The 26,427-nt window shown below is 48.5% G+C and overlaps 2 protein-coding genes across 30 annotated transcripts in view; one reads left to right on the top strand and one right to left on the bottom strand.

Annotated features, from left to right (window-relative positions):
• LPIN1 (lipin 1) overlaps positions 1–1,020 on the bottom strand; it is a 143,536-nt gene extending 142,516 nt beyond the window's left edge. For all 13 annotated transcript variants that reach the window (XM_074012315.1, XM_045369763.2, XM_045369760.3 and 10 more), the window contains exon 1: positions 858–1,020. In XM_074012315.1, the coding sequence (XP_073868416.1) occupies positions 858–938 (81 nt within the window). In that variant the 5' untranslated portion in view covers positions 939–1,020. The remainder of the gene's footprint in view (positions 1–857) is intronic.
• A 13,047-nt stretch (positions 1,021–14,067) lies between these two features.
• NTSR2 (neurotensin receptor 2) lies at positions 14,068–26,205 on the top strand. 17 transcript variants are annotated; one of them, XR_012422667.1, is made up of 5 exons: positions 14,068–14,757; positions 14,895–15,135; positions 21,980–22,253; positions 24,245–24,335; positions 25,659–26,205. XR_012422667.1 is itself a non-coding variant. In XM_065527405.2 (4 exons), exons 1-4 carry the CDS (start codon positions 14,134–14,136, stop codon positions 25,834–25,836), a joined length of 951 nt encoding a protein of 316 aa, XP_065383477.1. In that variant the 5' UTR covers positions 14,068–14,133; the 3' UTR covers positions 25,837–26,205. The 17 variants fall into 17 exon arrangements, 6 of the variants coding, with proteins under 6 accessions (XP_065383477.1, XP_045225701.2, XP_065383475.1 ...); XR_012422668.1 differs by having other exon boundaries at positions 21,980–22,195; XR_012422670.1 differs by having other exon boundaries at positions 21,980–22,186.
• The last annotated feature ends 222 nt before the right edge of the window (positions 26,206–26,427 follow it).

The following is a 26,427-nucleotide window of genomic DNA, read 5'->3' on the forward strand; positions in this document are numbered from 1 at the left end:
CCTGCCTCCCCACTCTGTCCCCCTAGGATGCAGAAAGCCCCAGGGCTCCCTGCCCCCCAAGCACGCTGCACGCTCTCCACTGCTATCTCAGCCTCTGCAGCTGAGGACCACAGCAGCTGTCCCCAGTGCACCATTTGCAGCGGTGGTTTGACACATTATCCTCACTACAGCCCAACCTCTGGAAGAAACAGCAGGGTTCTGAATTCTGGCCCAGGCCCTAGCCTCAGGCCTCACTGCCATTTAGGGTTATTTGAACGCCCTCCACTCCTGCTTTGGGCTTTTTCATGAAAATAACTACTTTTGTGCAACAACAACAAAAAAGCCTGGTTGCTAGGATGAGATCTGAAAAGGGCAGTAGGGACAGCCGCTGGCTTTGGGGTCCGCAGGAGCCCCACAGCCCACACAGCATATTATTGGAGACAGCTCTGGTTAAATGATCATATTGGAGGGGGCCCTTCAACCCTCCACACCTCACTTCCTGGCCCGCACACAAACTGGACAGACAAGGGCGTTCCAGCACAGTGCCTGATGGTCTAGAAGCACTCACGAAGCTCTGAAGTCCGATTCTGAAGATAAAGCAATCACTATGCATTTTCCATCCAAGGCAAAGAAAAAAGCCTTTCATTCTTGAATAAGTTCTACAGCCTCCTCTATAAATGTAGCCTCCTGAACAGGAGCCTGTGAGGAGCAAGCTGGGCCGGTCACTTATCTGGAGAAGGGTGAATGCACAAGCCTATCCTGAACAAGGCGCTCTGGGTGCAAATGATCCCTGTGTCCCATCAGTACCCAGGCACCTGGGGATGGAAGGAGGAAGAACAGGGGCTGTGTTTGCAGATGGCCACGAGGCCGGCCCTTACCCATGACCAAGCCGAGTCTGGGGAGCTCTTGCCCTGCGAGGTCTCCCAGCTGGAGCTGCGAATGCCGTCCTGTTCCCCCATGGCCCTCCCTGTGGGGTGCTGTCTGCCTCCTCACCCAGCATCAGGAGAGAAATGTCCCCCGAGCAACACCGGCTCAGAGACTGGGAGGCTGGGCTGGACGACACCGGAGCCTGGGCAGGCGGTGCTTCCCTTTGCACCAGTCCCAGGAGCCCCGGCCAAGTCACACGGCTCAGCAAAAGAGCAGAGTGTTGAATTGCAAATCCTCTCCTACCTGGGGACCAGCTGACAAATAACACCAAGGAGGCAAAGCTTCCAGAAGATGCCAGTTTCTGTCAACTTTGTGAAGGGGAAAGTAGAGGCGGGGAATGATCCCTGCTGGCCAGCCACGGGGCACTATGTACCCTGCCCTCCCCGGTCCAGCTCATCAGAGGCAGCAGGACTGAGAGACTGAGTAACTTCCCCAAGGCCACGCAGTTCCCGGGATGCTTTTCTCCTGCTCTACTTGTTTCCAGATTTGTCCTCTTTTGTTCCAGATTCTGTCTGGGGATGTTCTGTCTCCAGAGCGGATTGGTGGGAGGTGTGGAGGGAGAGACCACCTTTAGAGCTGAGTGCTGGAAATGGTGCTTTCTAGACAACAATCCCTCCACTTTATACTCTACCACGGTCTCGCGTGAAAGGTTCTGGAGTCCTCTCTGTTCCTCTGCATCGCCTCGGCACCCCGTGGAGCGTCAGGAGAGCTGGGTCCAGCGGGGTACTGTGCTCCCCACATGGCCCTGAGCACGGCACACCACTCTGGACCCACTTTCCCAGCATCCCCTAAGGCCACCTGCAGGCACTCAGCCCCATCCATCATCACGACAGCTCTCCTGGTGAATACCTCTCGCATCAGGACCTGTGCTAAACGTTGAAGATGCATGATGGGTGCGGAGGCTCACACCTATAATCCCAGCACTTTGGGAGGCTGAGGTGGATGAATTCCTTGAGCTCAGGAGTTCGAGACCAGCCTGGGCAACATGAAGAAACCCCATCTCTATCAAAAATACAAAAAATTAGCCAGGTGTGGTGATGCATGCCTGTGGTCCCAGCTACTAGAGTGGCTGAGGTGGGAGGATGGCTTCAGCCGGGGAGGTAGAAGTTGCAGTGAGCCAAAATCACACCATTGCACTCCAACCTGGGTAACAGAGTGAGACCTCATCTCAAAAAACAGAAGAAGGTGCATGATCATATATAATTTCACAGCACCCCTATAAGGTTATGAACAGAAAACAGAAGCTTCCAGAACTGGCCTTGGGTCCCAAAGCTGGAAAGTGGCAGAACAGGGCCAGGCTGACTTCAAAGGCAGTGGTACTCTTCATCTAAACCTAATCCTTGCATGAGCCTTGGATTCTGCCCAGAGTGGTGATGGGGCTGGGCTCAGGTGACCTGCCCAGGGTGAAAGGGAGGGCACATCACTAGGGTGGTTTCTTGGCAAGTGGGTGCAGAGGGCACACTTCGAGAGAGGGTACAGAGGCCACTGTCTGGTTCAACGACAACTGAAGGAGAGGGCTTTGCGGTTTCACTGAGAGAGAAACAGCGTGCCCTGGGAGCACAGCAGGGCTAGGGAAGAAACTTTAGAACACTGTCATGCGAGCCTGTTGGACGTTCTAAGCGTCCAATAAAGGGAGTGGACTAGGAGAACTACCTAAGTTCCCCTTCCAGGCCAAGTGAGCCTCACTGAGCGTCAGCTTCCTTCTCTGGGAGATGATACCGCCTAACCTTGAGGACTACTGTGAGATTAGAGGTGATATGTGTGAGAAAAGTACTTGGCACAGAGAAGGAGATCAGAGACGTCAGTCCCAGCCTCTCACCCTTTCCCTCAAAGGTCAAAGGAAGGAGAAATCATTACAGGTGGAGAGATCCAGGAAGACTTACTGGAGAAGGGGGCATTTGGCCTGGGTCTTGAAGAGGACAAATTTGAAAACAAGGAGAGCAGGAGAACAGCATCCCAGGAAGGAGTCACAGCAGGAGCTAAGGGTTAAAAGTGAGGAAATACCGAGTGCTCTCAGAGGTTCACAGGTGACTCCCAGGTGCAGCCTGGTCACCAGGGGATCGGGGCATCCTGTGGATTCTTGACAGCTCCAGGGATTTAGGGAAATATTTCAGGGACATTCAGCTTGGTCCTGGCAGTGAGGGGGAGCCAGCAGGAGGACGGTTGGAGGCAGAAGCTGCAGCAGTAAGTCAGGCCCCCAACTCGACTTCTCCAGGTGCTGGTCCTCCTCTGTCCCCGCAGCCTGCGACGCCATGGTGGCCTCCTGAGGTCTCTAATGCTCCTCTGTTGGCTCCATAAGTGCTGCTCCCCAGTTCTCCCTGTTCTCCCCAGGCAGGCTGTGTCTGCTGTTTTCATTACAGCTCCTCTTCTTCATTCCCTCCAGAGGGCACCCCCGCCCAGACAAAATCCATCTGGGATTGTCATGGGAATGAAACGGGAAAATAAATGAAATGAAATAAATGCCTGTCTAATACAACAGGCATACCATAGTGACCCTTACTTTATAGGCTTGGAGGCCAGCAATTCCCCAGCATGGTGGATCCAGCAGGGACATAGTGTACTCAATCCAGGCCTCTGCCGTCCCAGGTCACTGTGCCATGACCCTGGCCAAAGGGACATTGATGCTCCTAGCCTTCCTTCCTGCAAGAGAGCTCAGAGAGTGCTGGGAAAGGACCAGCGCAGAGCCGGTACCCCCCGCAACAGCCACTACCTGGAATAGCTCCCTCAGTGTGAGTGCCCCGAAATGTCCTGAAGTGTAAAGCAGAAAATAACAGCCATTAAGACACTTCTACTGAGCTGGGGCACCAGCGCTACTACTATTTTTAATTCATCCTGTCAAGATATTTTAAGAACCTCATGACCAACGAGTGATAAGATGGTGAGGAATTATACCTGGTCATGTTCAGCATCTGGCCAGGATCTGATAGAAGCAGACCATGTGGGTAAGAAGGGGTTGCTATGAACATAGGCACGGCCAGAGTCATCGCATTGATTAGGAAGGTGCAGTCCGAGGCGAGTCTCCCATACAAACCAAGCCGGGGGAGAGGCTGCAGCCGGCTGCATTTTGTCCTCGGTCCTCAGAGCTCCAGCCCCAAGGCACGGCCATTTCACACCCCTATTGGCAGCAGGTGTTGGAGGAGACAGCTGGTCAGAGTGACACATGTCCCACTGCTACGTCAGGCCACTGAAAGCTCCACTGGTCTACACAGTGGGCCAAGAAATGGGGTCATGGCCATTGAAGGGGTTCCCAGCCCATGCCAGGGCCAACCAGAAGCTCGGCATGGTGGTTAAATCCCACATTCTGGATCAGACAGGCCTGGGCTCCCTGTCTGACTCTTCCCCTTAGAAGCTGTTTTGATTGGCCGGGCGCGGTGGCTCAAGCCTGTAATCCCAGCACTTTGGGAGGCCGAGACGGGCGGATCACGAGGTCAGGAGATCGAGACCATCCTGGCTAACACGGTGAAACCCCGTCTCTACTAAAAAATACAAAAATCTAGCCGGGCGAGGTGGCGGGCGCCTGTAGTCCCAGCTGCTCGGGAGGCTGAGGCAGGAGAATGGCGTAAACCCGGGAGGCGGAGCTTGCAGTGAGCTGAGATCCGGCCACTGCAGTCCAGCCTAGGCAACAGAGCAAGACTCCGTCTCAAAAAAAAAAAAAAAAAAAAAAAAAGAAGCTGTTTTGACTTAGAGCAATTCACTCAGCCTCTGAGAACCTTCGTTTCTTTACCTGGGAAAAACAAGGATAAAAACAGAGTTTCTCCCCCAGAAGGTTGTATATATATATATATATATATATATGTTATATATGTGAGGCGACGCATGAAAGTCCTTGACAGCGTCTTCAGTGAGTGGCAACAGCTAATCATCCCCATAGTCGCTTTGGGGAGGCATAGACAGCTCCACGCTACAGATGGAGACACCGAACCTCTGTTTTATTTGGGGCAGCCGCTGGCTATAGACCCTCCAACTTCTCCACCAGTGGAGCTCCCGAATCTGCCGTTGCTCCCCGAGTGACCTCTGCCAGGACCAAACTGAATGTCCCTGAAACATTTCCCTGGAACCCCCAGCTGTCAAGAATCCACAATCCACCTGTCTCCTGGAGCCCAGGCTGCACCTGGGAGTCACCTATGAACCCCTGAGAGCACTCAGTATTTCCTCACTTTTAACCCTTAGCTCATGCTATGACTCCTCCTGGGATGCTTTTCTCCTGCTCTCCTTGTTTTCAGATTTGTCCTCTTCAAGACCCAGGCCAAATGCCCCCTTCTCCAGGGAGTCTTCCCTGATCTCTCCACCTGTAATGATTTCTCCTTCCTTTGACCTTCGAGGGAAAGGGTGACTGGGACTGATGTCTCTGAACTCCTTCTTTGTGCCAAGTACTTTACTCACACATATCACCTCTAATCTCAGAACATTCTTCATGCTTAGGCGGTGTCACCTCCCAGAGAAGGAAGCTGAGGCTCAGCAAGTCTCATTTGGCCAGGAAGGGGAACTTCATCATCCACCCCCCTTATTGGACACTTAGAATGTCCAGGGAGGCTTAATTGCCTGTGAGTTTCCGTCTCATCATCCCAACACCACAGAGGCCCCCTCAGGACAGAGTTCAGGCCTTACTCATTTTTAGCATTGTTAAAAGATAAACTGAGGTACAATACAGTTACAAAAGTTTGTTTGAATGAATAGCAGTTCATGAATCGAGAAACACCAGACTGAGAGTGATTCCAGGCTCCACCAGGAGAGCCCAAGGGGAGGGCTTCTATATGGCGAATGCAGAAGTAAAGCGAAGAAAATATTTCATGTGTTACAATCATGTAGTTGACTTATTTGGCCTATCTCACTGGAATGTCCCTAGTTGTATAAGTTCATTGGCAGATTCTGATCGGTTGAGCTTAAGTTCTTTTTAAAAAAAAAGTGTAGGGGGAGAGGAAGCATCATTTTACAGTTCCATGATTAGGTCTTAGGCTTTTAATAATGACAAACATCATAGTGCTTCTCAGTTCTCCCTGTCCTTCTTTAGGTGGAACAGGATGGCGAGAGTGGTCTGGAGTTGGGTATTTCCCTTCCTCTGGTCAGTTAGACTCTGATAAAATCCCAGCAGGTTCGGTCCTGGTAAAATAGCTTCTTTGAGGGCAGGCCTTGTTAAGAACAGGATGCTCTGGCATATTTCAAGGTGGTTTCCTTCCCCTCCCACAGCTTGAGGGGATTTTTCTCTGATATTCGCTTTAAGAGTCCAGTTGAGCTCCTGGAGGTAAAATTCACAAAAGCGTGAGCCCACCCTCCACCATGACTGGTCCCCCTGGAGTTTTTAACTCTCAGACTCTTCCATACTGAGCCTCCAGCAATTTAAGTTTAGGTTTTCCTACCTGGGCACTGGTTCCTGTGGAGGTTTCCACTCATGGGTTTTGCCTCAGGAAAGGTATGCTTTTCGTATGTGCCTATTGGTCTCTCCAACTTTAAGGGCATCAGTTTGCCCTATGACCTCACTTACCTGCCAGATCTAAGAAGAACTGTTGATTTTTCAGTGTATTCAGCTTTTTAATTGTTGTTAGGAAAGAATGACTACTTCTAAGCTCCTGTGTGCCTGATGGAAAACTGGAAGTTTTCCAGGTTTGAAATTGCTAGTAGTTATAATTTATAAAGCAATGGCACAGGGGCCAGACATTGCCCACTCTCATGGAATATAGTAATAGATCATTTTCTCTTGCAAGCAAAAGTATCAAAATACCTGTTTGTTTCAGCACTTTCCTGTGAGAAATGGGTAGGGAGGGGAACAGTGTTTCATTCAAATCCTGACTGTTCCACAATGTGCTCCAAGGCGTGGGATTGCGCATCTGGAAAACAACAAGAGGCAAACCAGGGAGTCAGACAATAAAAGCAGACAATGAAGAGAACCTTCAGGTGGCCTGGGTAATTCTGTGGGAATTAGAACATGCTCTTACTTTAGTGAGGGATACCTCGGGAAAAATAAGTGACTTTTTCATCAATTTCATCTTACCTATTTCAATTGATCAGGATCATTCAAATATTACACATTTATACACATACATACATTCATATGCACACATGATCACACACACCCAGGAACACATACACACACACACCATCATCACACACACCAGTGATCACACACACAATCACACATACCTAAGATCACATGCAGTCATGATCACATACACAATCACACACACCCATGATCACACACACACACTTATGATCACACATACCCATGAGGAGATATACATATACATCTATGATCACACATACCCATGAGGAGATATACATATACATCTATGATCACACATAACCATGATCATACACACCCATGATCATACACACACCCATTATTACATAGACACACCCACACACACCCACACCTATGATCACACACATCCATGATCATACAACAATCACATACACATATCTATGATCTCACACACACACATCCATGATCACACACACATCCAGGCACATACATTAGATCAGTTCAGGGTCCCAGCAAAAACAGATAGGACACTTGAGCCAGGTGCTTGAGGCTTAATAATGGGACTGTTTACAAGGATGTGGGCAGGGTTGAGAAAGATCAGCAGGGTGGGGGGTCAGAGATGACATGATCTAGGCCTGCAAGAGGAGGGGCCATTACCACCCTAGGGTAGAGAGAAAAGGAGGCAGAGCTATGACCTGAGCCAAGGTGGAGGAGGCAGGAGAATGCCCCCCAGGTCACACACATCCTGGCCTCCAGAAACTGTGACTATGTTACCTCACATAGGTGATGTTACATCTTCCACCACACTCCATGGCAAAGGAGAATTCAGTTGGCAGGTGGAATTAAGGTTGCTGGTCAGCTGCTCTTAAAATAGGAAGGTAATTCTGGATTATCCTTAAACAGTAACCCAACCAGTTACCCTAACCCCTCTTCTACCTCTCTTCACCACCGCAGAGCTTGATGCACACCTGGCATCCCTCACTCTCATCCCAGCCTCTATCCTTGCTGTGTTCACCCAGGTGGGCTCAATACAATCATAAGCGTTCTTAAAAGAGGAAGAGGGAGGCAAAAGAGAGCACAGAGATACTGCATGAAAGGGAGTCAACCTGCTGCTGCTGGCTCTGAAGATGGAGGAGAGGCCTCAAGCCAAGGAATGCAGGTGGCCTCTAGAAAGCAGAGAAGGCAAGAAATGGATTCTCCCCTAGAGCTCCCAGAAGGGAACGCGTTCTTCCAGCATCTATATTTTAGCCTAGTGAAACCCGGGTTGCACTTCTGTCTCTCTCTCTCTCTCTCTCTCTCTCTCTCTCTCTCTCTCTCTCTCTCTGTCTCTCTCTCTCTCACACACACACACACACACACACACACACGTAAACTCTGCTTCTCTGAGTCAGAAAATCCTCCTGTGACTCAATCCTGGAATGAGGAAAAGAGGGAATTACCTCTGCATTTTTAAATATTCTCTCCAGTCCACATGTTGGCATCAGACCAAAAGCTGCATAGGGATTAGAAACCGTCAAAGGCAGTTCAGGCTGCCATAACAAAATGCCATAGACTAGTTAACAACAGGAATTTATTTTCTCACTGCTCTAGAGGCTGGAAGTCCAGGGGCAAGGTGCTGGCATGGTGGGGTGCTGGGGAGGGCCCTCTTCCTGGGGCTGACTCCTCACTATGTCCTCACATGGTGAAGAGGGAACGGGAAGGAAAAGAATGCTCTCTTGTGTCTCCTCTTTAAGAACACTAATCCTGTGGGATCAGGGCCCCACCCTTACAACATCATTTAACCTTAATTACTCCCTTACTCCAAATACAGTCACACTGGGAGTTTGGGCTTTAACATACTAATTTGGGGAACACAACTCAATCCATAGAACAGGTTCTTTTAATGAAAGCTTGCATGCAAAACACAAGAAGGCCAGGACCCGGAGCACACAAAGCAAATAGGAAACCTAGGGTCCTGGCCCCAGATACCTCCTAGCCAGCCAGAAAGCCTTGTAATACTTGACATTATTGCCCAAAATAGGGCAGCTCTCCATCCGTGGACTCAGAACTGCTGCTCTCCTTAACTTCCCACACCTGTTAGAGTCCTCCGGCACTGAGTAGTTCTAATTATTCTCGGCTGAATTAGAAACAGAGGAAGGTAGCTGCCTGCTCAGCAGTTGAACAGGAAAGCCAATACTTTGATTCTGCTTACAAAGTGGCAAATATTAAGGGTCAGTCTTCCAATATAGGCTGAAATCAGTGCAAACACAAATGATGTTTTATTCTTATTCAGAGGCAACTTTAGGCTCTGATGAGTATTGTAGAAGCAAGAGCCAGGCCCAGAGCATCTATGCATGGATATACTCTCTGTGAAGGGCTTCAAGTTCCTGTGACCATGAATGAGATTTACAAACAGGGAGCAGAGCAGTCATTGTGCCCCGATCCCCTGGTGAAGACAGAAATTCTAAGCCTTCTGCACACGCCTGTTGAGGGGACCCCCTGGGCAATTCGATGGTGCTGAATTCACTCACTTCCAAGTTCACTGCATTTTCCAGTCCTCCCCTGACCTGTCTGGAGAGGCCCACTTGCAGAAAATACAAAGAAAATTCTCCTCTTTCTACATGATAGAGAATGCTTACCTAGAGCCGTCCTGAGAAGGCATCAATACTGGCCTCATGTCTTCGATGCTCCCTCTGGAAAACGGAGCCACCCCCAACAGTGCTGCACATGAAAGACCAGAGACTGTGCCCTTTATCTTTGGGCTTCCCTCCTGTGTGGGCATTAAAGGTTTAACCCTCCCTGAAGTAAGTAACAGCCAAGGAGCTTCAGTCTCTGATTTTTTTTTTTTTTTTTTTTTTTTTTTTGACAGAGTCTCGCTCTGCCGCCCAGACTGGAGTGAGTAACGTAATCTTGGCTCACTGAAACCTCTGCCTCCCGGGTTCAAGCGATTCTTGTGCCTCAGCCTCCCGAGTAACTGGGATTACAGGTGTACACTACCGTGCCTGGCAATTTTTGTATTTTTTAGTAGAGACAGGGTTTTGCCATATTGGTCAGCCTGGTCTCGAACTCCCGACCTCAGGTGATCCGCCTGCCTCGGCCTCCCAAAGTGCTGGGATTACAGCAATCCCTGTGATTCTTATCTGCTCATGGCTCTAACTCAATGAGGTATGAAAAACAGATAGTAGTCTTATCACCCCTCCATTTCAGATGAGTAAACCAAGGCTGAGAAAAGCTGCCTGAGTTGGACAAGCCATAGACAAATGAACAGCAGGAACCAAGACCTGTCCTCGCCTCTTCCGACTGCAAGCCCAGCATCACACCAACCTAGACCTTGGGAGGCTAAGCACTTGGAGGATTCTTCCAAAGAGAAGCAGAAACCTACCTTTTCCCTGCAGGGCTCATTGAGCTACATGAAACCTATTGACATAGTCTGGCTGTGTCCCCACCCAAATCTCATCTTGAATTGTAGCTCCCATAATTCCCATGTGTTGTGGGAAGGACCTGGTGGGAGATAATTGAATCATGGAGGTCGTTTCCCCCATACTGTTCTTGTGGTAGTGAATACGTCTCAAGAGGTCTGATGGTTTTATAAGGGGTTTCCCCTTTTGCTTGGCTCTCATTCTCTCTTGCCTGCTGCCGTGTAAGGCATCCCTTGCTCTTCCACCATGATTGTACAGTCTTCCAGCCATGTGGAACTGTGAGTCCATTAAACCTCTTTTCTTTATAAATTACCCAGTCTCGGGTATGTCTTTATCAGTAGCATGAAAACAAACTAATACACCCAATAAAAAGTTAAGCATGTATTGGTACTGGTTATTTGTTTCAAAAACTTTGTTTAACATTCATCCATATGTAATCCTTACACTTGATGTGAAAGCTTAAGTTTAATCTCACAGTTTTCAAATTTTTTTAGTTTCAGTTTTTAGCTTTACTTTTAATACTGTAAATATTGATAGACATAACCCACATAAACAAAGTTCTCTGGGGTCCTCAGTCATTTTTAAGAGTATAAAAGGGTCCTGAGACAAAAATGTTATTATTTTTCAAATTAAAACTGAGAATATTTTAAGTATATATTTTCAATTCATTAAAAATAATAAACCCATTACATGCTAACAATGCATTTTTATTAGAAATAACCATGTTTCCAATTTTTAAAAAATTGCATTGTATTGCTTCATATTTTTGGAGATCTCATTAATGTCTGGCTAAACTGAAGACAACTGATTCCCTGCTTCTGCATTCAGTCTGTTCCAATATTATACACTGGTTGACGTATATGAAGAAAAGCCAATTTGTATATAAAGAAAAGTCAATTTCACAAAGACATATAATTGAAAAAGAGGGGGGATATTTTAATAATCTTTCAGATACTCGTGGATATTATTCTCTGATATTACACCAAATTTGACAAGTAGTGGCTTCTTAAAGATTGTTACAATATGGAAACTGAAACTATACTGATGAATTTTTTATAATCAGTTACATTAAAATCCATTGGTCTACTTTCCCTTTTGAATGGGTCTTTTACTCATGCACAATTTTATACCCTCATACATTGGTTATTTGCAAAATACCAGTTCATCTAGTAGCCATACAGATCATCCAACTGTTGATACAATTCATTACACAAAAATCACATTATCTAATACCACCATTGATATCATTAGTGAAGTATTTGGATGTTGGGAAACTGTCAAGTTCATAATGGCAGATACTATGGTCCAACATCCTAATTTCTTTTTGCAAGCTCAAATGTTATAAATTTATTTACCAAAATATGTTCTATTATTTTTATTTTCTCTAAGTGCCAGGCTTACTTCATTCATTTTTAAGAAAATATCTGCCAAATACCCAGGCCTAAATAACCATAGTTTGGCAGTCATACTTTCAAGTAAAAATAATATTCCAAGGAAAAAGCAGCAAGTTCATCTTGTGACTCGGGCAAGTGCACAAATGCTTTCCTTTGAAATGACCATTGTACTTTAATATGCAGCAGAAGTGATTTTATGCATGTGAAGAAGAAAAAGCATCAATGTTAACCTTTAGGATACCAGGGTAAATATTACATTTAATTTTGAGTTGCTGGCACAAAAGCAAAAGGAGATGCATGATACACTCCATCGCTTAGCGTAACAGAAAGGAGGAAGCAGACGGGAAAGGCATATATTGCTTGATATTAAAGAAATTATTCTGAGATAATTTCTCAACCCCGAACATCATATATTATACACGAACTTCTCTGTTGCCCGTTCACATGGGCTTCCCTCTCTCCTCTGAGGAGTCTTCGGGTGGAACACAATCAGAGCTAAAACAGGGACAGAGCTCGGCAGTGGTCGTGACAAACATTTTTTATTTTGTCTCAAATTTCACATCATATACTGAGACTTCTATATAGAAAAAAACAGTTGGATCTGTAGCAGTTTATTAACTCATTAAAAGCTTTTAAGCCCGTGAGATGCCATATAAAATTATTCTAAACAATGATTTCAGAGAAACAAGCACTGTGTATCACCACAGCCTCTCCACTGCCCAGCAATTTCATCATCTTTCCTATTGTTTTAGGGCCTTGATTCATCTCTTAATTTCCTTGAGATCACAAGAAATTAAGTGGACACGACCTTCCTTTTAAAATTAATACTTCAGGGCCAGGCACAGTAGCTCACATTTGTAATCCCAGCACTGTGGGAGGCTGAGGCGGGCGGATTGCTTGAGGCCAGGAGTTTGAGACCAGCCCGGCCAACATGGTGAAACCCTGTCTCTACTAAAAATAATTTTAAAAAATAGCCAGTCCTGGTGGTGTACACCTGTAATCCCAGCTACTCCAATGGCTGAGACACGAGAATCGCTTGAACCCTCAAGGCAGAGGTTGCCGTGAACGGAAATTGTGCCACTGCACTCCAGCCTGGGCAACACAGTAAGACTCTATCTCAAAATAAATAATAAATAAATAAAATTAAAACTTCAAAATACCATTTAGGAAGGAATTGTAAATAATTTAAAAAATCACACATTCTGACAAAGCCCTCTTCCTTTCTTTGTTCCTCAATTGCAAAACACATCAGACTAAATACATGCCTAACCGCTTCTGCTCAATTTACTTTCCTTATGGGATGTTCTCATTTGTAGTTACGACTGGCTACATAATTTGCAAGACTCTATACAAAATGAAATTGCAGGGTTCCTTGTTCAAAAATGATGCAGAATTCCCAGATGACAACAGCATTTGACTCAGGACAAGGCCTTTTCAAGCATGCGACCCTGTGCAGAAACACAGTCACACGCCTAAGAATCCAGCCCTGGTTGTTAGTGATTCTCATCATTCAATAAATGCTTATAATTTCAATAAATTTACTGTGCAGAGTAAAAGTATATTTACATAATCTCAATTTCAACGTAGATATGGTTATATGCCCACATGGAAGATTAAACTGATTATCACCCGGCCATAACAACTTTGCTGAAGACAAAAAAGTCAGGATCCCTGGGTTCCAATTTCAATTCTGTCCCCCAGCAAATACCAGGGGTTCTTTGATGAGATGAGAAGGCCTCTGGGCCTTTCAACTCTAAAATTCTAGTGTTCTGCATGAATTTAGAAAAGTGAAAGGTTTTAAAACATGCTAAAGACACTTTTCACTTCATCCCCTAGCTCCATGAGAATGACACTCTCAAAGGACTGGGAAAGTGTGGCACCATGAAGATGTATTCTCAGTGACAAAGGAGATTCCTGGGGCTCTTAGGGCGGCATTGAAACAGCCCTTTAGTAAGAACCGCTGGGAAAGTCTTTCCCAAGACCTCTCCCGAGCTGCACACACACACACAAAGCAACACAAGGGCCAAGGCGCAAGACGAAAGCACCATGTCTATTTATGCTGCCGGTAGAAACTTCCACACACATTCACTCGTTTCATCTTCCCAAAAATTCTGCAGTGTCGATAATAAAGTTGCAAAACCAGATTCACAGAGGTTAAAAAACTTGCCCAAGATCACAAAGTTGGAAAGTGGCGGAGTCCGGCCCAACTCGTGACTATCAGCCCCCAAAGGAACCCCTTTTCCACCAGCACGCGCTTCCCTGGGTTGAACAGAACCCAGACGTGTGACCGACGCTAACGGGCTGGCACTCGCGATCCCACGTTGGCTCAGGGACACCCTTTCGGGGGCGTGTCCTCCCAGTTCTAGAGGTTCCCAGAGAAGAGGAGGTGCTCACTAACCAGGCAGCTCGCCCAGACTCCGGGCAGTGAGAGGAAGGGAGCGCCGGCCGCGGGAGCGGGATGGAGACCAGCAGCCCGCCGCCCCCGCGGTCCAGCCCCAACCTGGGGCTGAGCCTGGACGCCCGGCTGGGCGTGGACACGCGCCTCTGGGCCAAGGTGCTGTTCACCGCGCTGTACGCACTCATCTGGGCGCTGGGCGCGGCGGGCAATGCGCTGTCCGTGCACGTGGTGCTGAAGGCGCGGGCCGGGCGCGCTGGGCGCCTGCGCTACCACGTGCTCAGCCTGGCGCTCTCAGGCCTGCTGCTGCTGGTGGTCGGCGTGCCAGTGGAGCTCTACAGCTTCGTGTGGTTCCACTACCCCTGGGTCTTCGGCGACCTGGGCTGCCGCGGCTACTACTTCGTGCGCGAGCTGTGCGCCTACGCCACGGTGCTGAGCGTGACCGGCCTGAGCGCCGAGCGCTGCCTGGCCGTGTGCCAGCCCTTGCGTGCCCGCAGCCTGCTGACGCCGCGCCGGACCCAGCGGCTGGTGGCGCTCTTGTGGGCCGCCTCGCTTGGCCTCGCCCTGCCCATGGCCCTCATCATGGGGCAGAAGCACGAGCTGGAGACTGCGGGCGGCGAGCCGGAGCCGGCCTCGCGCGTGTGCACCGTGCTGGTGAGCCGCACCGCGCTCCAAGTCTTCATCCAGGTAAGGGCGTGGAGGGCGGGAGTGGGGGGGGAGCTGGGAGGAGGGAACCCCCTCTCCCCGGGGAACAGGCATTTTCAACTTTAATGCTCGCCACCACCCAGAAAGTTGGGTCTCGTTGCTTCGTCCCATTTTACTAGATGGAGGGAGGCGTGGCCAAAGGGAAGCATTGAGAGAAATCCCGATTTGAATTCAAAATCAACTCCAAAGTAAATGTTCCCACTCTTGCGAGAGTGGTGTTCAGACGTTACTGGGCGTAAAGTTGGCTGCAGAGCCTGTGAAAATACGGAGTCCATGACCCACCGGGGTTTCTGCCTCTGTAGCCTGAAGTCTGTGTTCCAACGAGTCCCCCAGATGGCTCTGGAGAGGACCTCCCTGAAGGTAAGGTGGGGAGGGGAAGGCACTCCCGGCCTCTCTTCCAGAGGCCTGATCAGGCTTCTAACCTCATTTCCTGTTACCTTCTCCCTGGCAGCCTTGCCTTCCCCAGGCCACTCGTCCCCCAACACCTCTTGCTCCCACTTTCCCCGAACCCCCACCATGCCCAGCCTCTGGCTTTTAAGTCAAAAGCTCATTCTGCTTTTGATTCCAGCCCTTCTTATTCCCCAAAGTGCAGCTCTGCTCTCACCTCCTCCCCAACTCCAGGGACTCTCCCCTGTCTTCTGAATTCTCTCAGCATATGATGTATTTGCAGCACTTCACAATGCATTTTCTGAAAGTGATGCTCACCTTTCTAAATGTCTGTCTCCATTTCCACATCGTTCTACAACCCAGTGTCCTCTGGTTGCTTGCTGCAGTCACATTAGACCATGATCTCATGTATCCAGCACATTGGGGAAGTGGGAAAGGCTGAGAAAGCACAGGCCCCTCCAGGCCCTGCTGGGCCTCCAGGAAACCTAAAGGAACAAAGCAGGGTGGAGCCAGGACCCCTTCTCTGCACACTGGCACACGAGGGTACGTGGGAGAGTTTACTGTGTGAATTCATCAGGGCACATGGAGGGTGTGGAGGCTCCTTAGGGGACTCGTCCTAAGCAGCCTCCTAAGCGGCTGCTTAGTGCCATGTCCCCAGGTGAGGCTCCTTCTCATGTTAAGCTGCCTCCTGCAGCTGGAAGCCCAGCCTGCCTACATGGTCAAAGGGCTCTCTCTAAAGTCCCCCCTCTCTTTCTATACCCTCTCCTCATTCCTGAAGACCCCACCTTTGTTCGTGTCTGCTCATCCATACCCTGGGCAGGGGTAGGGGACCGAAGGGCCTCAAGGAAGGTGTTCAACTCACCAACCTGCTTTTCACTCACGACCGGGAGAAATCCATGGAGCAGGCAACATCTTAAGGTTTCATGGGTGTTCAGTGGAGCCGCTTTGTTCCCATTCAATCTAAACATTGTGGAGGGGACAGGGACTCTCCATGGACAGAATCCTTCCAGATCTTGAGCATGCCCCACAGTCCAGCCCCCAGAATACACGGAGGTCTCCGAGTCCCACCCCTGGAATCCACGGAGGCCACTGAGTCATCTTCAGAAGTATACCTCTATGGAGTGGCTGTCCTGGCAACAGGGCCTTCTCTCCACTGAACTTGTCACCTCTTACTTCTTTGAACAACATCTTCCTCTCCTAGTTCCTTTCTGGCAGGCTCGGCCCAGAGACAGCTTGCCCATCACATGGAATCTGCTATGAACAACTGTCTGCAGTGATTTTCCCATGGGTCTGGGGGCCCCAATGAGCACCTGGAATCAGGACACAAGTCTCCCGTGGATGTGGGGTATGGAGAGTGGGATCTGGCCCACAGAGAGGGATGAAGGGACCAAATGCCTGAGGAAGATGTATTTGTTTGTTTCTTTGTTTATTTTACACATGGAAATTGGCATTTAAAAGTTTATAAGGCATGGTGCCGTAGCTCAATCCTGTAATCTCAGCACTTTGGCAGGCTAAGGCAGGAAGCTAAGGTGGGAGGCCAGGAGTTCAAGACCTGCCTGGGCAACATAGTGAAACCCTGTCTCTACTAAAAGTACAAAAGTTAGCTGGGCATGGTGGCATGCCTGGTCATCCTAGCTGTTGAGGAGCCTGAGGTGGGAAGATCCTTTGAACCCAGGAGTTTGAGGTTGCATTGAGTCATGATTGCATCACTGCACTCCAGCCGGGGTGACAGAGCAAGACCCTGTCTCAAAAAATAAAAATTAAAAACTAAATGTTCATAATATGTTTCTGAAATGAAAAACTCTAGCCATTGTGGAAGGGGAAAAAGAGGCTGGAGAGGGGTGTGGTCAGAACTCTATGCTGCAAATGATGGAAGCAGAACTGGAGGCAGCTTCAGCCAAAATTAAAAACTGAAGCAAGGATGTTGGGGCAGCTGAGATCTCAGGTCAGAATCAGGGGCTCAGGGCTCCCAGGAGCCCCTCTCTCTCCTGCTCTTCCCAGACTCAAAAAGAGGCCTCTCAGTGTCTGTGGGTAGGGTTCACAAGCCCAGGTCTGTCCATTGGGCAAGAACATGGCCTCTGGCATCCTCTGTGATAATTCAAGAGATCATGTGGAATTGCCCAGAATATTGCAGGTCCTCAACAAACGTTCACCTTCTTTCCTTTCCTGCCTTTTCTTCCCACCTGAGGGTTTAACTCCAGCTCTCCCTTCCCAGCCTAGTACAGTGCCTGGCTCACAGGAAGCAGAATCAGGGCCTTTCCACCTGTCCCGTCTTCTCTCCCTCCCTACCTGCTCTGCTCTCCTCCTTCCCTCCCTCCTCCCCTCACTCATCATCAAGCTCCCTCCTTCCTCCACCCCTGGCCTCTCTGTAATAACTCAGCTCCATTTGCCGTCTCTAGATTTACTTTTTGTTTTGTTTTGTTTTTGAGATGGAGTCTTGCTCTGTCGCCAGGCTGGAGTGCAGCGGCACAATCTCGGCTCACTGCAACCTCAGTCTCCCACGTTCAAGCGATTCTCCTGCCTCAGCCTCCCGAGTAGCTGAGACTACAGGCGCGTGTCACCATGCCCAGCTAATTTTTGTATTTTTAGTAGAAACGGGGTTTCACCATGGTGGCCAGGATAGTCTCGATCTCCTGACCTTGTGATCCACCCTCCTCGGCCTCCCAAAGTGCTGGGATTATAGCCGTGAGCCACTGCGCCCGGCCTAGGTTCAGTTTTTGTTTGTTGTTTTTTTATTTTATTTTTATTTTTACTTTTTTGCTTTTTTTTTTTTTTTTTTTTGAGACGGAGTCTCGCTCTGTCACCCAGGCTGAAGTACAGTGGCCGGATCTCAGCTCACTGCAAGCTCTGTCTCCCAGGTTTATGCCATTCTCCTGCCTCAGCCTCCCGAGTAGCTGGGACTACAGGCGCCCGCCACCTCGCCCGGCTAGTTTTTTTTTTTGTATTTTGTAGTAGAGACGGGGTTTCACCGTGTTAGCCAGGATGGTCTCGATCTCCTGACCTCGTGATCCGCCCGTCTCGGCCTCCCAAAGTGCTGGGATTACAGGCTTGAGCCACCACGCCCGGCCACTTTTTTGCTTTTAAAACATCTTTACTCTTTAAACAAAGTTATATACATACATTTTTTTTAAAAAAAATGTGAGCATGAGTAAGCGAAGGGGCGTGACAGGGTGGTGGACATGAGGAACCCACAGTAGCTGTCCCTGTGGCCTCTGGGGCAACAGTGGGAGGACCAGCAAGGAGAGGGCCAGCTGGAGACCCGCAGCCTCATCTCTCTGCTCTCTTCCCCCAGGAGATCTTCCCAGGCCTTCCCACCACTTTGGTCCACTGCCACTTGGTACCCCGGCCCTACCAAGAGGTATTATCCTCCTTTTGCCACATCAATTCAGGTCCTGCTATTGCTGCCGGGTAGCAGGATCCCAAGGGCTAAAGCGACTCAGTGCCTTCCTGCAGACTTGACCTGGTTTCTTGGCCTCAGAGGCAAGTGGGAACCACTTGAGGACCTGTTTGAATCTGAGGACTGCAAAGTAGGCTGAGGCATTCGGGGTCGCGTCTACAAAGCCGAGAGGAAAGGTGGTTCCTTCACGAGCTTGAGCACCCACGGGCCCTCCCTCTTCAGAGTCTTTCTGTCTCACGCTGACAAGGAAGTAGGGCTTCTGTATGACCTCTGACTTATAAGCTAGTGGTGCAGAGTTACTAACAAACAAGAAGCCAGCTCAGTTACCTTGGGGGATAGTGAGGTCATCATCACCTCCCATCCTAGATGCATTTTGCTGCCTGCTTGACCGCTGGGAGTTGCATAGGGATCTAGAACCTGCCAATATTCTAACTATGAGTAAAGATCCTGAGTAAAGATGAGTCAAAATCACTGATATGAATGGCACTCTATGTTTTTTTTTGTTCACCTTTGAAGGCTTGGGCAGATCTGGATCTAGCAGCTGTGACATTCTGGTTCCGAGTCCCAGAGCTACTTATTGAGGCAAAACATTACTCCAGAGCTGCTGACACAAGGTCTATAAAGTGTGTATTTGCAGAACTACTAATGTCAGAACCAATATTTTTTATCATCCACACTAGTAACCTTTAGCCCCATGACAAGTTAGCACTAAGCACAGAGCAGCAAGTACAGTGGTGACTTCCAGGCTGTTCCTAACTGGGAGACAAGCCTGGAAACAAACAAACAAACAATGCCAAGCAATGTTTGTGTCTTAAATATGCTACTCACATAGTTTCCTTGACATGGTTCAACCTGGCTGGAGCAATGAAGCTGTGAAACAAATTCTGTCAGTCGAACAGCATCTTTTGACAAATAGTGCATTTAAAAATGTTTAACTTGAAACATACAGTGTATGTTAACACAACAAAATAAGCAGACTCAAATTAGGATATTTTGATTCTAATATTTCATCAGTGAGTTGATTCACTGTTCATATTAATCAGTGTTTTTTTGTCCAAGAAAATTGCTCACAGTTTTTGAAAGTACGAAAAACTGTAGTTTTCCCAGAAAGATTTTAAAACTCCCAAAGATGAATTACTAATGTATAAATATATTTTTACTTTTGATCTTTGTCTTGACTGGTATTAAAGCTACAAATCGATAGTAATTAAGCATGTCATTACTGATATAAACCTGTTTGGTTCCTCAACAAACTAAATTGGTGGTCATAGGTAGTGTTTTATTTTTCCCTCAGTGTTGCTGATTTGCGAGCAAGCATTAAGATAAAAAGGCATGAATGATACCTCCATAAAAAGGCACAGGGTCCAATTCAGAAAGTTCCTACTGATTTTAAAGTGGTATTAAATATCATCCAGTTAGTCCAGGCACAGTGGCTCACACCTATAATCCCAGCACTTTGGGAAGCCAAGGTGGGCAGATTGCTTGAGCTCAGGAGTTCAAGACCAGCCTGGGCGGCATAGTGAGACCCCCATCTCTACAAAAAATACAAAAATTAGCCAGGCGTAGTGGCACATTCATGTAGTCCCAGCTACTCGGGAGGCTGAGGTGGGAGGATCACTTGAGCCCAGGAGGAAGAGGTTGCAGTAAGTTGTGATTGCACTACCGCACTTCAGTCTGGGCGACAGAGCAAGACCTCGTCTCAAAAAAAAAAAAAAAGCTCAGTATTTAAAATGTTTGCTAACAGAAAGGTGGACGAGAGCCTTAGAACTGATGAGGAGAAACCCTAGAACACACTGATTTTGAATTTTTAAAAGTAAACATTTAAAACACAGGGTATTATATAAATAAATTTGGTTTTCTAAGTCAAATAGTATCAAATGATGATAACCCAAGGTGTGTGATGGAAAACAGCAATCCCATCATTCTCCACACTCTGATTCATTTCTCTGTTTCTCTAGTTGAGAGGCAAATACCATATGTTCTTGTCTCTTGCCCTCGTTGCCTTCTTGTTTCTAAAGAGCACACTAGCTTTATTTCTCAGTTTTAAATTGTATCCACAGTCTTATACACCTATAGAAAATGAGCATTTTACTCTTCTACATTCCTATTCCTGCCCTCTCCACCATCACCCCAACACACACTGGCCCCATCCTCCTTCCAGTATAATTCTATCACTGTGCTGGGTTAAATTTATGTTCAGTATTTATGTAATTATGACTATGTAAACATTCTTCACAGATGACCCATGTGTTGTATTTTCTTTCTAATCCAAGGACTTTTGTTTTCTTTGCAGTTAATAATGTATGGTCTTTTTTTTCATTTGCATAGTTTTTTTTACGTACCTATTTGTAGTTCATTTTCAGCTTCTCTATTACAAGCGTAAATGCTCTTTCAGTATGTTCCAATCCATCAGATAACCTACCAGTTTCATCTTTTATTTTTCACTTCTCTTTGGAGCTCTCTGGCCTCCTGCTGCAGTCCCACTGGTTGCTCTCTAGTGCACAGGGGGAACACAGGGAAGTCTCATCTGCACAGGGGCCCCCCGCGGGCTCCCTTCCATCTGCGCAGGGTCCCCCTGGGGACTCGCTTCCATCTGCGCAGGGTCCCCCTGGGGACTCCCTTCCATCTGCGCAGGGGCCCCCTGGGAGCTCCCTTCCATCACTCACTGGGCCCTCTGTGGGATACCCCATTTTGAATGACAAGTCCTCCTCTTTATTGGCTTATAACCTTATTTGTCTAGAACATATGTTCTTTTAATCTCCTGAGACCTGAGGAAGGGTCCATAGAGGGTAAAACAATTTGAGAATTTGCATGTCAAAAATTGTTTTCTTTTATCCTCACGTTTGTCACAATATGGCTGGGTATAAAATTCTAAGATGGAAGCTATTTTTCTCACAAATTGTAAAACACTGCTCATGATTTTCTAGCTTCCACCATTGCTTTTAAGAAGTGAATGTCATTCTGGTTTTCCATCCTATCTATATGACCTGTTTTATCTGTTTGGAAGCTTTCAAGATCTTCTCTTTATACCCAAAAAAGGTGCTAAACGTCATAAGAACGAGACTCGCCGTGAGTCTATTTCCATCCATTCTTCTGGGCACTCAGGCAGCCTTTCAGTCTAGAAGCTCAGATTCCTCAACTTTGGGAAAACTTTCTTGAATGCATTTTCAAATAAAATTTCCTCCCCTCTGTTTTCTCTATTTTTTTTTTTTTCTTTCTGGAACCCCTATTATGAACATCCTAAACTAATCCGAGATTTTCTTTTCTCTCTCCTCACTTTTTGAGAACTTTCTCAACCTTATCTTCTAACCCTTCTGTCGCCCCTTCTGCTGACGCAGATTCTGGGCCTGGGGCATGGCCAGATGGCGAGGGCCGCAGGGCCCTGGCGCTGCCCCATAGTCCTTGCCATTACCTCCACAGGTGAATGTGCTGGTGTCCTTCGTGCTCCCCTTGGCACTAACTGCTTTCCTGAATGGGGTCATGGTGAGCCACCTGCTGGCCCTCTGCTCCCAAGTGCCGTCCACTTCTGCCCTGGGCAGCTCTACTCCCAGCCGCCTGCAGCTGCTGAGTGAGGAGGGCCTCCTCAGCTTCATCGTATGGAAGAAGACCTTTATCCAGGGAGGCCAGGTCAGCCTGGTGAGACACAAAGACGTGCGCGGGATCCGCAGCCTCCAGCGCAGCGTCCAGGTTCTCAGTTAAGTCCTCTGCAACATCACCCCAGAAGAAAGAGGCCCAGGTTCCAGGGCTGCCTCCACCAATCCCTGACCAGATTCCAGGGCTGCCTCCACCAATCCCTGGCCAGATTCCAGGGCTGCCTCCACCAGTCCCTGACCAGATTCCAGGGCTGCCTCCACCAATCCCTGGCCAGATTCCGGGGCTGCCTCCACCAGTCCCTGACCAGATTCTGGGGCTGCCTCCACCAATCCCTGGCCGGGTGACCTCGGCAAGTCACTACCTCTCTCAAGGCTTCCTTAATCCTATGTCCCAGGGGAACTGTATAATCAACAGACTTCATGTAGGGTTCGGTGGTATAATTAGGAAAGAATAGGAATTCTGTACATGAAGCCTCCAATCTGCTCCAGGGAGTAGCACACACAGGCAAGTAGAGACCTGACCACTTTTCAGTAAGTCTGGCAGTGTGGACGAACACAAGGAACAGTTTAAAGACTGCGGCTGCAAATTGTGGACTCTCAGATGGGCTGGGTCCCTCAATCCAGTTCCCTTCGAACTCCATTTTCCCGCCTACAACACTGATCCGTTTGCTTTCTTGTTTCGTAAGTCTCTGGGAAAAATTGGCCTTATAAGAGAAACTCCAAAAGGCACAGGAGAGCAGAGGTCTCTCCAAGCACTCACCATAACCCGGGCACTAGCTAGGGTATAGAAGGATCAAGTACAAGACAGAGTCTCCGCTGCCATCAATGCCAGTCTTGTGTATTAACAGAGACACAAGAGCTAAGTGCAATGTGATGTAATAAGTAACACAAAGTCAGCACGTGAAGGTGTCAGCCTTCATTTTATGGACAATGGCCAGTCATTGAAAAAGTTGATGTCCATGAGTGAGGGGAGATTTGCTTTTGAGACCTATTGCACTCAGCACTTTGGAGAATGGGCTAAATGGTGCCTCTCAAACCTCAGGGTGTGTAAGAATGATCTGGAGAGTCGTAAAATACAAGTCGCGGGGCCCAAGATTCTGCACTTCTACCAGGCTTCTCATTGATGTTAACACTGCTGGTTCAGGGGCCACCCTGGGCTAGATGATGGCTTTGCCAGTCAGAGCAGAATAGAAGCAGGAGAGGGAAGGGGTGGGAGGTTGGGAAACTCGTCATAGTCCAGTGCAGAGGAGGTAAGAGTCTCTTAGGGAGGTAGCAGTGAGAGCAGGGAAAGCACACAGAGGAGAGATGCTAAGAAGGAATTTTTTAATAGACTGGATACAGAGAGGAACAGAAAAATAGGAGTCTCTGGCTCCTGGCTTGAGTGCCAGATGAATGGCAGTGCTAGAAATTAACCAGAGAAAGGACTAAAGGAGCAAGAAGCTTTCTAAGACAAGAAAGACACAAGTTCTTTTTTTTTTTTTTGAGATGGAGTCTTGCTCAGTCACCCAGGCTGGAGTGCAGTGGCGTGGTCTCAGCTCACTGCAGCCTCCTCCTTCCAGGTTCAAGCGATTCTCCTGCCTCAGCCTCCCAAGTAGCTGGCATTACAGGCACCTGCCACTTTGCCCGGCTAATTTTCATCCTGTTAGCCAGGCTGGTCTCAAATTCCTGACCTCAAGTGATCCACCTGCCTCGACTTCCCAACGTGCTGGGATTACAGGCATGAGCCACCATGCTTGGCCCAAGAAAGACACAAGTTCTGTTGTACGTGCAGATAGATAATCAAGTAGGGATATCTAGCCCTGGGTTGGGAATATATTCTAGTGACCAGGAGGAGGTCCTAGAAGCATGCTGTGTCCAGGTCATGGCCAGAGTGGACATTCACCCAGAGGACAGGATCATATGAGGTTTGAGAAGAGATTCGGGTTGGGATATAGCAGATAACCTCAAAGTGTCCTTCCAACCCTTGACTCCAGGACCAAGTTAGAGGGCAACGCTGCTGACCCCTTGGGCATCATCCTCCCTCGGCAATGGTGTAACTAAGAATGTGTTTGCTTTCTCCTGGCGCTGTCTCTCGCTCTCCCATGCTCTGCAGGAGCCATTGTGGCCATGTATGTCATCTGCTGGCTGCCGTACCATGCCCGCAGGCTCATGTACTGCTACGTCCCTGATGACGCATGGACTGAGTGAGTGTGGCAGAAGGGCCCTAGCACACAGGGCGGGGGCCCACTGGGCTGGGCCTGGGGTCTCCATTGCTCTGCAGAGGGACCCTCCATTGCTGGGTCCTCTGGAACCCTGGACTGCATTCCACCTGGTCCCGTGCAGTCTGTGCCTTGAAATCTCCCCGCCAGGGATGGGGAACAGAGCGTTGTCTCTGACCTGGTAGGGCCGTGTGCATGAGAGGCCTAGCCAAGACTGTGGGATTCTCACTACAGGAGAAAGAGAAGCCTGCAGTCTGGGAAGGGGGAGAACGGGCCATGCTTCTGAGGTTTCCCCTCTCTCTCCTTCCTCTCCTATTCCAAGGAGAGTGTGAGGAAGACACAAAGCTGCGACCCCATGAGCTAACAAAGGTCTCCTTGGCAGAGACCAAGACATGCACCCCCTTTTATGACACGGTTGGAGAAGATGAGAGAATTCATAATCTGCCTTTCGGAAATCACTGTGCCCCAATCATAAGTGGGAGTCAAACATCCAAAAGAATCGAGGTCCCAGGAAGCCTCCACAGAAAGAGCCATGTGACAGATGCCTCCTCAGGAGCCATCAGCACCCTTTACACTTGCGCAGGCAACATGAGCTCATGCTAAGCATTTCCCACTGCAGAGAACCTGCAGCAAGGAGTGCGGCTCCTCAGAAGGACCTTTGGCTCTTAGTGCAGCCACATCTCTCGACCATACACAGCAGCCCGGGGCACCCAGGGCCTCAGTGGCTGGACAGACGGCCCCTGTCAGTCAGCAGCGTCACCTTAGCATGAGGTGACCAGGAACTGCAGCCAGGGATGGCAGATCATAGAGGCGGGGTGGAGGGCATTAGCTGCTGGTGACGAAAACATTTGTGGAATTTACATTGTACTTCCTGACCAGGCGTGGTGGCCCACGCCTATAATCCCAGCACTTTGGGAGGCCGAGGCAGGTGGATCACCTGAGGTCAGGAGTTGAAGACCAGCCTGGCCAACTTGGTGAAACCCCGTCTCTACTAAAAATACAAAAATTAGCTGGGCATGGTGGTGTGCGCCTGTAGTCCCAGCTACTCAGGACTGTAGGCAGGAGAATTACTTGAGCCCAGGAGGTAGAGGTTGCAGTAAACAGTGCCATTGCACTCCAGCCTGGGAGACAGAGCAAGACTCTGTCTCAAAAAACAAAAAACAAACAAACAAAAACCACTGTGCTTCCCGATAGCAGAAAACAGGCTTCCTCGTGCAGCTCTGTGGAGGAGAGGCATTCTCCAGCAGGAAGCAGACACTGCGAGGAGGTGACCGATCCTCTAACCAGGCTTCCGGGTTTCTCTTGCAGCCCACTGTACAATTTCTACCACTACTTCTACATGGTGACCAACACACTTTTCTACGTCAGCTCAGCGTTGACTCCTCTCCTCTACAACGTCATGTCCTCCTCCTTCAGAAAGCTCTTCCTGGAAGCCCTCAGCTCCCTGTGTGGAGAACACCACCCCCATGGAGCGGTTACCCCCTGAAGCCCCACAGTCCCACCCTAATGGATACAGCTTCAGGCTTTGGGGATCCCCCAGAAACCCTGACCCGAATGTCATACAAAAATGAACAGAACAAGCAGAATGACCAGTTGCTTAATCATCTGGCAAAGCAGGTGAGCAGCCTTATCACTAATCATTCAAGCTTTGCAGCCAGGGTGACTTCCACCAACCCCAGCTCTGCTGAGAACCATCAAGTGCAGGGAAGCCACGTGACCCCTCCTAGCCTCAGGCTCCCTCATCTGTGTAGTGGAGATAAAGAAGAGCACCCATCTCTTAGTGTTGTCTGAGACTAAAGTGCTTAGCACACAGCCTGGTGCATAGTAGATGCTCAATAAATTTTTGCTGGCACGATTTCTGTTGCTACTGTTGTTGCATGGCTATTATCATTGCTTTCCTGCTGTCCTGAAAGCCCACGACACTTTTCTGTAGTTTTATGCTCAGATGTCCTATGAATTTCTTCAAACGACAAATCAACAGTACCCCAGAAGCTGACCAAATTGGTACCTCACATGAGCTGTAGTAAGATTCTCCATTCTCTCCCAGGCAGGGAGCAGCTGTTGACACTGACAGCAG

This window comes from Macaca fascicularis, chromosome 13 (genome assembly GCF_037993035.2).
Source record: "Macaca fascicularis isolate 582-1 chromosome 13, T2T-MFA8v1.1".
NCBI lineage: Eukaryota > Metazoa > Chordata > Mammalia > Primates > Cercopithecidae > Macaca > Macaca fascicularis.

What these genes read in the sequence shown, in the direction of transcription:
- NTSR2 (XM_045369766.2), top strand. Translation starts at nt 14,134, where the DNA reads ATGGAGACCAGCAGCCCGCCGCCCCCGCGGTCCAGCCCCAACCTGGGG. An exon ending in CGCTCCAAGTCTTCATCCAG is followed by an intron (nt 14,758 to 21,979) that starts GTAAGGGCGTGG and finishes TTACCTCCACAG; the next exon opens with GTGAATGTGCTGGTGTCCTT. An exon ending in GCGCAGCGTCCAGGTTCTCA is followed by an intron (nt 22,254 to 24,244) that starts GTTAAGTCCTCT and finishes CATGCTCTGCAG; the next exon opens with GAGCCATTGTGGCCATGTAT.